Source organism: Cygnus olor, chromosome 6 (genome assembly GCF_009769625.2).
Source record: "Cygnus olor isolate bCygOlo1 chromosome 6, bCygOlo1.pri.v2, whole genome shotgun sequence".
NCBI classification, from domain to species: Eukaryota; Metazoa; Chordata; class Aves; order Anseriformes; family Anatidae; genus Cygnus; species Cygnus olor.
Genome location: NC_049174.1, coordinates 6922619 through 6935829, shown reverse-complemented (window position 1 = coordinate 6935829; position 13211 = coordinate 6922619). Strand labels below are relative to the sequence as shown.

General features: G+C 47.4%; 1 protein-coding gene across 16 annotated transcripts in view; it reads right to left on the bottom strand.

The window, feature by feature from the left end:
* The window catches only part of UNC80 (unc-80 homolog, NALCN channel complex subunit), a 132861-nt gene that overhangs the window by 13673 nt on the left and 105977 nt on the right, over window positions 1-13211 (bottom strand). For 14 of the 16 annotated variants that reach the window (XM_040560999.1, XM_040561000.1, XM_040561008.1 and 11 more), the window contains 7 exons: window positions 13080-13203; window positions 10634-10759; window positions 8642-8765; window positions 7694-7900; window positions 5975-6159; window positions 4907-5072; window positions 3832-4011 (listed from right to left, as the gene is read on the bottom strand). In XM_040560999.1, the coding sequence (XP_040416933.1) occupies window positions 3832-4011; window positions 4907-5072; window positions 5975-6159; window positions 7694-7900; window positions 8642-8765; window positions 10634-10759; window positions 13080-13203 (1112 nt within the window). Of the gene's footprint in view, window positions 1-3831; window positions 4012-4906; window positions 5073-5974; window positions 6160-7693; window positions 8063-8641; window positions 8766-10633; window positions 10760-13079; window positions 13204-13211 lie in introns of those variants that run through there. The other 2 variants (XR_005820914.1, XM_040561013.1) reach the window with 2 other exon arrangements.

The window sequence follows — 13211 nt, the reverse complement described above, 5'->3', positions numbered from 1 at the left end:
GAGGGAACAACCATCCCAAACCCCACCTCCACATTTAAATAATAAATTTAAATTTAAATAATACATTTAAATTTAATCAAACAATAATGGGATGCCAAAGGTGTACCCAGAATTTACTTACCAAGTCCCCAAGTCTGCAAATTTGAATGCTTCCACTAGATTTTACAATCACTGTTCAGAAAGACACACGCATAAAACCCTGCAGAACGAGGAGCACCGCACACAGGAGGCAGGGATTTATGTCTGCTTTCAGCTTATATAGCTCCCAGGAAAATGTGTTTGGGGAATTTGGTTTCTACTAAGGCTTAATTTCTGTGATTAATAAATTGTTGGGTGATATATAGTGATTGCTGGCATAAAAGTTGTAGCTGGACACAGAATCACAGAATCACAGAATCGTCTAGGTTGGGAGAGACCTCCAAGATCATCTAGTCCAACCTTTGTCCTAACACTAACAAGACCTCCACTAAACCATATCACTAAGCTCTACATCTAAACGTCTTTTAAAGACCTCCAGGGATGGCGACTCAACCACTTCCCTGGGCAGCCTAGTCCAATGCCTAACAACCCTTTCAGTAAAGAAGTTCTTCCTAATATCCAACCTAAACCTCCCCTGGCGCAACTTTAGCCCATTCCCCCTCGTCCAGTCACCAAGGACGTGGGAGAACAGACCAACCCCCACCTCGCTACAGCCTCCTTTAAGGTACCTATAGAGAGCGATGAGGTCTCCCCTGAGCCTCCTCTTCTCCAGGCTAAACAACCCCAGCTCCCTCAGCCGCTCCTCGTAAGACTTGTTCTCCAGACCCCTCACCAGCTTCGTTGCCCTTCTCTGGACTCTCTTGAGCACCTCCATGTCCTTCTTGTAGCGAGGGGCCCAAAACTGAACACAGTACTCGAGGTGCGGCCTCACCAGAGCCGAGTACAGGGGGACAATCACCTCCCTAGACCTGCTGGCCACGCTGCTTCTTATGCAAGCCAGGATGCTGTTGGCCTTCTTGGCCACCTGGGCACACTGCTGGCTCAAATTCAGCCGACTATCAACCAGTATTCCCAGGTCCTTCTCGGCCAGGCAGCTTTCCAACCACTCATCCCAGGCTGTAGCGCTGCCTGGGGTTGTTGCGCCCCAGGTGCAGGACCCGGCACTTGGCCTTGTTGAACTTCATACAGTTGACCTCAGCCCATCGCTCCAGCCTATCCAGATCCTCCTGCAGAGCCTTCCTGCCCTCGAGCAGATCGACACACGCACCTAACTTGGTGTCGTCTGCAAACTTACTGAGGGTGCACTCGATCCCCTCGTCCAGGTCATCGACAAAGATATTGAAGAGGACCGGCCCCAGCACTGAGCCCTGGGGGACTCCACTAGTAACCGGCCTCCAACTGGATTTGGCTCCATTCACCACAACTCTTTGGGCCCGGCCATCCAGCCAGTTTTTAACCCAATGAAGCATACGCCAGTCTAAGCCACGAGCAGCCAGTTTCTTGAGGAGAATGTTGTGGGAAACGGTGTCAAAAGCCTTACTGAAGTCAAGGTAAATCACATCCACAGCCTTCCCCTCATCCACCAAGCGCGTCACTTGGTCATAGAAGGAGATCAGGCTCGTCAAGCAGGACCTGCCTTTCATAAACCCATGCTGACTGGGCCTGATCGCCTGGTTGTCCTGCAAGTGCCGCGTGATGACATTCAAGATAATCTGCTCCATGAGCTTCCCTGGCACTGAGGTCAAACTAACAGGCCTATAGTTCCCCGGGTCTACCCTCCGGCCCTTCTTGTAGATGGGCGTCACATTTGCTAGCCGCCAGTCGACTGGGACCTCTCCTGATAGCCAGGACTGCCAATGAATGATGGAAAGCGGCTCGGCCAGCTCCTCTGCCAGTTCTCTCAGTACCCTCGGGTGGATCCCATCCGGCCCTATCGACTTGCATACATCCAAGTGCTGTAGCAGGTCACCAACCATTTCCTCGTGGATAGTGAGGGCCATATCCTGCTCCCCATCCCCTTCCACCAGCTCAGGGTACCGGGTATCCAGAGAACAACTGGTCTTGCCGCTAAAGACTGAGGCAAAGAAGGCATTGAGCACCTCAGCCTTTTCCTCATCTTTTGTAACTAAGTTTACCCCCGCATCCAGTAAAGGATGGAGATTCTCCTTAGTCCTCCTTTTTGTGTTGATGTATTTGTAAAAACGTTTTTTGTAAAACGTTTTTTGACACATTATGGTATGAATAAATGGCTGCTCCAGTATAGCACAGCACTGTTACAAAAGATAAAATCCATAACAAAGCAAAAGGCAGGATTGACAGCTTTTAACACCCTTTGGGACATGTGTTTTAAAATGTCACCAAAAAAATTGGATAAATTGACTCAAGCACATCATACTGCAGCTGAGCTTTGCAGACAGTTGGATTGTGATCAGGACTGCTTGAAATTTTCAGTGCTGTTTCAAATTACATGAAGTATCTGGAAAGAAATGACTCTGTTGTGGTTTTTACCACAACAACTTCTAATTATAAATAAACAAATGAAACAAAGGGGAAGTTTTGTGTAATTTTCTCTTCTCTTTTTGACCTTTTCCAATTTTGATATACTGAAATACTTTACGGCAGCATTAAGCCAAGGCAGGGCTGAGGTAATACTGCCATAAGCAAATAGGAAGACAGCACTCATCATTCCACACAGTGGCTCGTAATTAATCTGAGGCTGAAAACAGCCTTGGCCACAATGTGTAACAGAGAAACATATCAGCAGCACAATGCTGGGTGGACCGTGCAATGTTTAGCAATGAACCCTGCTGAAATAATGTTGGGCTGAACCTGAAAAGTTTCAGGCTAACTGTTCTTTCCTAAAAGGCAGCTCTGCCTCAACTGCACAGGCCCTTCTTTTGAGCCACCCATTTTCACCCCTTTTACTTAATGTCTTTTGGGAATAGTCAGCAGTCCTAAAATACAAAAGCAAAATGCTTGAATTTCAAGGCATTGAGGCAACCAACCCTTGCAGCACCAGAAGACAATATCCCTGCTAAAGTAGGGGGAAACCCTGATGACATATAAGCAGAGTTTTCTACCCTGGCTTTCAGTGATGGACAACTCAGAAGCAGATGGACAGCTCACAAGCAGAGAGAAGGCAAAATTCCAAGAATAACATGAAACTCAGCTGAAATGACAAAGCAACATTGAGGTCATTGCAAATTAGTCCCCAAAATATTCACCATCCCATTCCTTTTAAACCGGCACCAGAAAGCCTGACAACCCTGGAACCTGCCAGCTACTCACAAGAGATCAAGCTTTTGCTGTCAGAAGGTTTAAGGCTTAATTTCCTCTCTGTGAATCAAGTGACACAAGTGCACAGACATTCTACCCTGCAGAGCCACAGCTGGATCCCATGCAGCACAAGGTCAACATATTCCATGTCAGAGCATCTAGACAGAAGCGATGAGCAGGAAATACTCAGACCCTGCAGCAATTGGACCCTAACTACAGAGCCAGCCACCACCCCTGCCTTCTGCCAGGATGAAGGTCAAAGAGAGGACTGATCGCTAATGCCTTGTCAGCACTGTGGGGACTGCATGTCAGCCCAGGTCTCACACACTAGATGTCTGCTTAGGCCCTTCCTTTTCTCTACCCAGAGATCAGGAAGGGATGAGGAGATATGGAATGACCCAAGCTTTAAGACCATGGACTGTGTAGCTGCAACACCAGATTCATAGCCTTCTGCCCCCATGGGCTTTTTGTTCAAACTGGGACAGTGACAACTGTCTTCCCCTCCTATCTGTCCTCGGGGGCATCCAGAAAACACCTTCAGTGTTGGGAGCTTTGCTTAAATCAGTAACCACGTACTTTCTTCATCTTCCTCATCTGTGCGGCTCAGCGTGTCCTGCGAGGCCTGCTGGGATGGCTCACTGTCCTGCTCCCAGACCGTGCCAGTGCCCGTGTTGGAGCGGGACATGGTGGCCAGACTCAGGCGGTACGCGGAGGTGGAGGTGCCCACGGTGCTCACAGACGTCTTCCCTTGGTAAGCTGCGCAAGAGTGGGAAAATCAAACCCAAGTCAGTGACAGCACTGGAAATCAGCAACCAACTACACATTCCTGTCACACTGGGCACCTGACTGCTAGGAGCAGTGGGGCAGTGGCTGGGCAGAGGTGATAAAGCAGACACAGATACCCCGGCTCAACCCATCCCAAATCTCTGTTGTGTCTGTTTTTTTTTTTTTGTTTGTTTGCAGTTTGGTTTTCTCCCTCAACCTTACTGCTTCAACATTTAGGAACAAGGCAACTTATTACTGAGGAAAAAAAAGGTTGAGGCATTTTCTTTTTTTCTTTCATTTCTTAAGAACAAAGCACATAAAATCTCTTGCTGTGCATAAGCAGCGGCTGCCCTCTTGTGGCAACGAGGGTGACTGTTACAGCAGACGTCCCCTCATGTAAGGAAAGTGGTGAAAAAGCTTCAGTACACTGTGAGCCCATTGGTAACAGTACAGAAAATCAAAATAAGACCAAGAGGAGAAAGGAGGAGACAGATCTGCTGCTGAACTACAAACAGACATCCGTTTCTACACGAGCAGCTGAAGATTTACAGAGATGTAGGTAAGGGCTTGCTGTGTTGTGGGTTCTGGGTTGGGGCTGCACAGGCCAGCTGTGGCAGTGAGAGGCTGCTGCTGGGACATGGTCTTAGCAGAAAAAAATGGGCACAACAAGGTGTATTTCACAACCACTCTGCACTTCTGGTGGCTGTCCAGCAGCAAAGCTGGGCTGGGCATGGAGCCAGAGGCAGGGACAAGCTGTCAGGGTGTGAGGGAATTATCCCAAGCCCCTCCTTGAAAGCAGGCAGGTTTGTCTCACAAGTTAATTCCCGGGTGAACCTGCTGGCCAAACTGGGCTGATGGCCCTCTGGCTCTCCCCTCTCCTCCTTACCAGACCCACTGTGCACTGCCTCCTTCAGGATCTTCAGCTCGTTATTGAATTCTGCGATGAGGGAGCTCTTGCAGAGAGGGCGTGGTATGAACCGTCTCTCCAGCTGGTCAGCGATGTGCTGTCGGGCAGTCAGCTCCTCATGGTTCTCAGCCGGCTGGGCCAGCAGCTGAGAAAGGCATTAACAACATTGGGACACGTTAGCATGGCGAGTAAGTGATGCCCAGGGAGCTGGGACTGGTCTTCAGATCAGCACGAGCCTGTAGCCAGCAGACTGTCCTCTTTGTAGGCATGGTTTTGACTGCAGCTATGAGAAGTTTCTGCCTGTCTTTCAGGGACAACCTTATATTTGACTGAGCAGACACAGAATCTCACTGGTACATGAAGATCAGGGCTTCCTTATGCTAAACTCTACTGTCAGACATGAGACAGCTCCTGCCTCCAAGATGATTTAGTCTGTCCAAACGGTGAGAAGGCTAAATAAGGTGGAGTACCATGTCTCAATCTACCTGGCAAGGAGGGAAGAGCTGTGATTAGCTTAAGCCCTGGCTGCCCCAGCCCAGCAGCTGTCTGTCCATCTGCAAGAGCCCCATCAGAACCATCACCCAAGACATGTAAGGTGAAGTACTGCTCCCTGCCTATTAGTTGCATTGCCCAACTCTCTTTGGAGGAGCTTTTGGGGAAAATTTCTGCTAACCATGCCAACACCCTCCTAGGTTCAGTGCATCCATGACAGTCTCAAGTGCTTTCAGTGTCTTTGTTGTGAAACTAAGTCCACATGCAAACCCTCTTGGTCAAGCCTAGTAGGTACCTTCCTACCCAGGGGAACTAAGTCTAGCTATACTCATGGGCTTCTTACATCAGAGCTCCTGCATGATGGGCATACTCTTTGCTGTTGTTTGGGAAAAGCCTTCTGATTCAGTTTCACAGGGTTCACAGGCCTACTAACAAATCACTCCCTACATAAACACCTGGTTCTTCCAGGAGCGCTGTTGCCTCTGTTTTCAGCAAGGGAATAAAGGATATCTTGCCTTCAGGGAGTGATCTAGCAGGAGCCAAAGCAACTGTTACCTTGCACTGGATGAAGGGCCGAAGGAGCACAAAGATAGGGATCCGTGTTCGCACGATAAAGTCGAGGAAATCCCACAGGGCCAGCCCTCCCACCTTCCGCAGTGCCATCTCTTTGACTTGCAGGCTCAACCAGTACCACTGGCTGTCCAGTTGGCGTTCAAAGCAAACAAGGATCACCTTCAGGGCTACATGGGAACACACACCAGCAAAGGACAGTCAGAGATGTTATTAGTGTCCCCTACAAGCACTGAGGGAGGAATGGGGGGGGCACAGGGGGCACAAACCTAGGCATGCATGCATGCACGTGCACATGCACACCCACACCCCTCAGAGTCACAAGTGTCTTTTCTATCAGTCTGCAAACAGCGCAGGGAAGGAGGGGAACCTTGTCCTAATAAAGGGCCTTGGGATCAGGACTGAGAGTCCCTCCTCCAGTTTTACCTATGAGAAATGTTCCTACTTCACACCCAAGTTCCTCTGTATTTTTTTGCTCTTCCCCTCTCCCTCCCTGCAGAGTTCTAACATAATTTGATTGTCTACCTGGAATTCAGGTATTGGTATCAATTTTGGTATTTCAAAAGTAGCTCAGGATGGGAATGCAGCCCTGTCTGATCAGACAACCTCAAAAACCTCTATTAAGCACAGCCACAGAAAGGGCCACCCTGTGAGCACAATCACCTCCAGGATACTTTCAGGGTAAGGAAAAGGACCTTTCTAGCGGTGCAGCTGCTTGAGCCCCAGTCAAACTGTAATCTGAACAACAACAAAAACAGTCCAAAGGCCTTAATTCACAAGAGCACTGCATTACAAATGGGGACGAACAGAGATGAGGTTCAAAACAATGCTCTACATTGAAGTGGGCTGTGACCAACAGCTCACAGGAAAGACAAGGAATCTACCCTGTGGAACAAAGGAGGCCTGGAAATTGCTGGGGGAATGGTTGACTACTCCACTCCATCTTTCTTGATGGGATGGCCAGGACATCTCAGCCATCACACATCTGTATACAGGTTTGTTGGAGCAGGGAGCTAAATCAGTGGTGAATTGCCAGCTTTTCATCAGTAGTACCCCATACCTCAGATAGGGGTTAACAAATACCTGAATGTAAGTCTTTGGTTAAGTGCCCTCACAAAATCAGACACAGAGAAGTTGTGTGGAGGGCCCCCCAATATAGCTCTGATAACCTGTACTGCTGCTGGATCTCTGATTTCACTGTTTTCTCTTTCCTTTCACCTGCGGGTCACATGTGAGAAAATACAGTACTACCTTGCAGCAGCATACAGTGAGCAGGGGGAATAATAGTCAGGAAAGACCACGTGTGCATAGGGCCAGCAGGCAGGCAGACTGCCTCACATTTCACCTGCATTACAGAGCTAACCATGGGCCAGTGAAACTGTGACATTAGGGGCTGGTAGGCAGAGGACCAGCCTTTTTTGGCTTCACTGCTATATACTGGCAGTATGAAAACTGAGGGACTTCTACCTGTGCTGCAACCTCCTCCAGGTGCAGTGCAGACACCGCTCACAGTGCAATACTTCCCAGAACTACTCCTGGCTTCATGCTCTGGCCTGTCCCCCTGGTTCAGGACAAGACTTAAAGCAGCTCTAAAGAGCTCAATTAGCTCCTGCCTGAGATGGTTTTCTTTGGTGCTATCTACAGTCTTGAACGCTCCATTTTATCTCTGTCTCTTCCCAGAGGTGAGCAGAAGCCATCACTCACCCAGGTAGGCAGCCTGGCTGGTGGACTCTGCGAGCCCTTCCCGCCGCAGGTCCTTCCCCGCATCCCCCGGCGTGGAGCAATGGGCAGGGGAACTCTCCAGCATAAAATTCTTGCTGCGGGAAGTGCTGATGATGCGAGGTGGCAGGAGGATATTGATAACAGTCTGGAGCAGCAGCAGGACCTCAGGCTGCTCCAGCCACGGGCTGTCTGAGATGCATTGGGAGGGGAGAGAGAGAGAGAGATCAGGCTACATCCCATCAAAGACAACCAAAAGATCCAGACCCTGTTCCATTCCAAAATGTGGGGCAATCTCAAATGTCCCCCAAGCCAAAACTCCGTCCCCCACACCTCGTTATGCTGCTTCTCCTCCTGCAAGCAAAGGCAAAGTTTATTTTAACACCAACACAGACAGACACAAACACAGAGCTACACAGCACAGCAGAATGTCCCGTTCAGTGGTCTCATGATCTCATTTCCTTTTTTTACCTCCCCCTCTCCCTTCTTCTTTGCTTTTGTTTAGGAATTTACCAATGATCACCCTCTATAGAAGACAGCAAGGAGCAGGACTTGTGCCAGACAAGTGGCATGGATTGGGCAGACAGCAAACCACAAGGGCACACAATTTTTGTGACCTCTGCTCCCCTCTGTAGCTTCTGCTACAACACATTTGTCTTGCCCTGCACTCCAGTTTCAAAAGAAGAAGCATGTCTATGAAAGACCTAACTCAAGAACCATGGCCCAGCTGAAACAAAGAGGAGAAACAACAACTTCTCCCAGTGGGATTCTTTTCAGTCTCAAACCCAAAGGGCACTTAGCTGACACACTGTAAGTGACAGGAAACCAAATTAAAAAAAAATAACAAAAAAAGATCAACAGAGAGCAGGGAAAGTGCAAACATCAGTTGTCAGAAAAGGGGGAGAAAATTTCTTTTTGTTAAATTAGTCAGACCTTTGCTTCCAGATCCTACTGTGAGCACAAATGGAATCAGTAGGTTTAAAAGCATTCCTTCCCTTCTTTCCTGATTGGTGAATGGGGAGACGACATGGCTTAGGGGGAAATCTTCTTTCAAAGCCTGTGCAGTAATAATAAGAAAGGATTAAACAATTCCGTCAGCAGATCACGCACACAAGTTACTGCAGGGAATGACGATCCCCCACGCACCCTGTTTACACAGTACAACACAAGCATTGACGACCTGATTGAATTAGAAGCCCTGAGACCACTTAGGAGTAAAAGGATTTCACAGAGTAACATAGGTATGACCTGCTTTTGTCATAACCAAGAGGTAAGAAGCCCAGATTCCTTACTCATAGGCATCATTAACAATATCAGATGCATCCCACAGGAGTTGGCTGGGTGTTAGTCCCAAACTCTGTACTGCTGTGAATGGGAACAGGATTTGACCCAGACTACAGGGAATAAAAAAAATGAACAGAGAAAATAGAACAAATGACATAACCTATATATTCTGCTTTCTGAACATGAAGGTTATTCTTGAACACATTTTTTGTTCTGCCTCACTTTGTGCTGCTCTGTCATCTTCCCTAACATAAACACTGAACTCCTGAAAAACAAACAAAATGCACATTTACTTCTTGACTCATTGAAGCCTAAATTGAAAGGTCTTTCGTCTTCTTTAGAGGAGGTAACACAAATGACTATCAGTAAAACCTCTGCTCATCTGCAATTTCCCAGTTGCTATAGACTTAGCTGTGAAATGCAACTGAACCTTGTAACCCCTTGAGCTTGTAGACCTGGGCTGAGAAATTCCAGAAAATGATTTCTTGTGGGGTGTGAAGTACTTCTATTTTATATCCTGCTGGAAGTGTTAGAAATATGGCTTCTCATGTGTTTTTCTGACATGTTTGGTTTTTGTTCCATTTAAAACCCATGAAAAGAAGGAGTGAACACAGAGGAGAGGATACTATAAGTGAAAACTCCCAATATGGTTTAAAAATGATTATTTTGGTACCTAGTTTAAAAAAAAAAAAAAGAAAAGATTTCAGAGAAGGTGAGGGTGGCCCTTTTTAGCTTGTGATTAAAGAAATATTACCTCAGAGCTGGAAGAAATCTGTGCCCTTTATGTGCGAGTCAGTATCAAAAAGTCCTTTTGTGCCTCATGCTCTGAAGAAAAACAGTGTGTCTCGGTCCCTCTAACCCTTACTTCCCAAGCAGCCCCACCGCTCAAAACTACCTGCTGAAGTATCTAACTGGATGTGCCAATACATAGTTAAAAATGCAAGTTGGAGCTAAATTAGGAAATTTGTCTCTTCATTCTGTTGCTGCCAATGTCTCCATTTTGTCTGATTTCATGCCAATGGGGAGGGAAAGGAATATGGAGGCAGAAAGACTCTGTAATAGTTGTGGCACTGCTATGAGAAATGAAAAGTGATGAATTTCCAAAAGTACGGGATGGGTTTGTTATTCTGGACAAAGATGCTCTTGAGTAAGCAGCTGAAAAGCCAAGTTGCCCTGCCTCTTTGAGCTAGCACACTGTACAACCAGCTCAGGTAAGAGCAGAAGAGCACAAACTCCACTCTCAGTTACGCACATGCACCCAATGAGGAAGAAGGTTGAGCCGCATGGACGTGACCCAGGCCAGGGCACATCTCCCCATGGCAGGAAACTTCTGCTAGCTCCTTAGGTACTGCAGAGAATCCTAATATGCTTGTCAGAGCCTTAAACAGCATCAATCAACCGAACTCCCTGGACATGAATTGGCAGTGTTAAGCTGATGGATGCTTGTTGTAGACAGGTGAATTCTGAGCTCAGTTCAAGCTGTCAAAAAGATGGCAGAATTTACATGTTGCTTCTCTTTGATTTTTGGTGTATGTTCCACAGTTTTTGCCCAGCTTTTGCAGAAAGAAAACAGAGCACCGATGAGTTGGTGTCTCAACCAGAAGCTAAAACTTGCCTGGCCACAGGCCAGGGCAGACACACCTGTATCTGCAATGCTACAAGCCGGACAACAGCTGTGCTGAAGGGCAGAGGTGGCGAGAGATAAGGGCTGAGATGAAGAAGGGGTAATCCGTCAGCCACACTGGAGGGTCCTACCACTCCCATCACCTGCAATACAAACAGAGCACATCACCACAACTGACTGCTTACAGTTTCATCCATGCCATATCCTCCAACATCAATGAAATGGAGGGGCCTTTCATTCGAGCACTGGGTTGGGGTGGCTCTAGGAGAACCAGCCCCCGCCCAGTGGCCTTTGTGGGAGCTGGGGCCAGTGAGGAGGAGTTCTAGCAGGGAAGGTGAGGGGAGAAGAGGGAACCAGCAAGGGTGGGAGGAGTGCACAGGTAATCTGGTACATTTAGAAATGTACCCTGTACCAGCCCTAAATGACCAGCACTGGACCGGTGGAACAGTTAGAGTTGGAGGATACGTCATGTAACGACTGTAACAAATAAAATATGTCATCAAAGCAAAAAGTCTGCATTGAAACTGGACATCTTTTCCCTTCTCTTGCTTATCTACTGGAAGAATAATGTCCTAAGTCTGACCCTAGCCGGGTTTTGTACAATGTTCAGATTCCTCTCAAACACACTCTGTTCTTACAGATTCTAAGCATGGTTCATCTTGCCTGTCCCAAGATGTCTAAAATAGAGTTACCTGCCAGTGACCTGGTTGTCTGGAACCCCATGAACTATCAGCACAAGAAAACAGTACTTCTAGGGGAGGGTTATTTGAACTGTTTTGGATGTGTCCTTCAGGAGAAAATTAAATCACAGGCCTACTTCTGTGTGCTTCTCTCCATGACTACACACATCTAGATGATGGGAACAGGCAGAAGCTAACTCACAGACTGCTGAGCTTAGGGGAGATGAATGCACACTGTATTCCCAAATTCAGCTTGGGGAGAAAGACAGCAACCAGTTTTCTCCCAGAACACCAAAGGACAATTTAGAAGGGGAGAAGGTGAAGCCCTTTCTCCATTTGAGTATGGATTATCGTTTAGACATTTCCCCACCTTCCTGCCTGATGTCTTTTTGGCTTCATGATGCAACTGGTCTACACATAAATATTAGCATGCAGTCAGGGGTGATCCTACAGCAGCTATAGTTCTTGCCAGCTAAAGGTGAAATTCTCTTAATGTTAAAAGTCCATTTTTTCCTGGTACCTCTTCCTGGTGTTCCCCGCCAGCTGAATGCAAGCACTGTGACTGACTGCACTTCAGCACTGCAGAGCTTTCTGCCTTTTTTAGAGCACTGGCTAATTCTTAATGCAGGCCTTTTGTAGAACTTGCTGGTGTGATTCACTCCAGCTTGTCTGCCTGCCAAACTACAAGTCCATTCTCAACCTGTATTTGAGCTAACTCTGTAGCAACTTCCCTGCGTAACAACCCTAAGTACTTTTGAGGGTCCAGATTTGCAATGCCTCCAAGCAGCCATCTCTGCATGAATAAAAAAGAAGTCTCGTGGACTCTGACAGCTTGGAGCTTCCCTACCCTTGCAGCTATGAGTGATGTATGGGCTCAAAGGACAGGAGCCTGGCAAACACTGATACTGCATTAAAATTGGTGATCATTGTTTTTAAAATTCCTCAAAGCACTGGTGAACCCTAAGAGGTTTTCTGTTACTGCTAGAGAAAGTTCCACCATCTGCATTCTAAGAAGAAAATGTTATTAAACCCAATATTACTAACAATGCTAGGGCAGCCTTTCCCCCCTTTATTTGTATTTTTTCCACACAGAATGTGAGTGTGTGTGTTTGTACAAGTACCTGGAGTTACACTAATACCAAACTGAGGGTTTGTCCCCAGTGTTACAGCTGCAGAAACTGCAATCTATAACTGAATGACCAGACAGGCTCTGTCCGTATAACCTCTCTGTTGTGACACACTTATGAACAAAAGTTCTACTAAGAGTGGGATCTGAACATTGTACTGTGCAAACCTGTACTAGATCAAGCCAGGGACATTGCAAACAGAGGAGTGAATCCACCCATGTAAACCCTTCTAACTAGCCAACATCTGATGGCCTCTGACAGAGCCACCAGGGCCCTCCCCACTGGAGACGGTAGGTATCTCCAGTGCCACCCTCTCCCCGCCTCTACGAGGTGTGTGCAGTCTCCACCACCCCACTCTCCAACTTGCAGCCCTCAACTCTCAGCTCAGCACGGCAAAGGTGGATCTTCAAAGTGGTGCGTGGGAAGCAACGGAAATAAATCACTCAAGCACCGCTACCGGTCACTGTATCTTCCCATGCACCACTTCAAAAATGAACCTTGCTATCTCTAGTGTCACTTGCGAAGTCCCCTTGTGAGGGGTAAGGGGACAGGTAAAATGACAGGAATGAGAATGAACTGTCATCTTCAATCCAGAGAAGTCAACAAGCAGACTGAGGTTTAGCTAAGGTTCACGGGATTGCCGCTCAGCTACTCACCAGATTGACACACACATTGATCAGAGACCTAAGGTGAGGCAGGAAGGATATGATTGGCTGCCTCTGAAGTGTCAAACAAACCCCTTCAATCAAATTGCTGGCAGGCTCCCACTCAACCTGGCGCCTGCAATA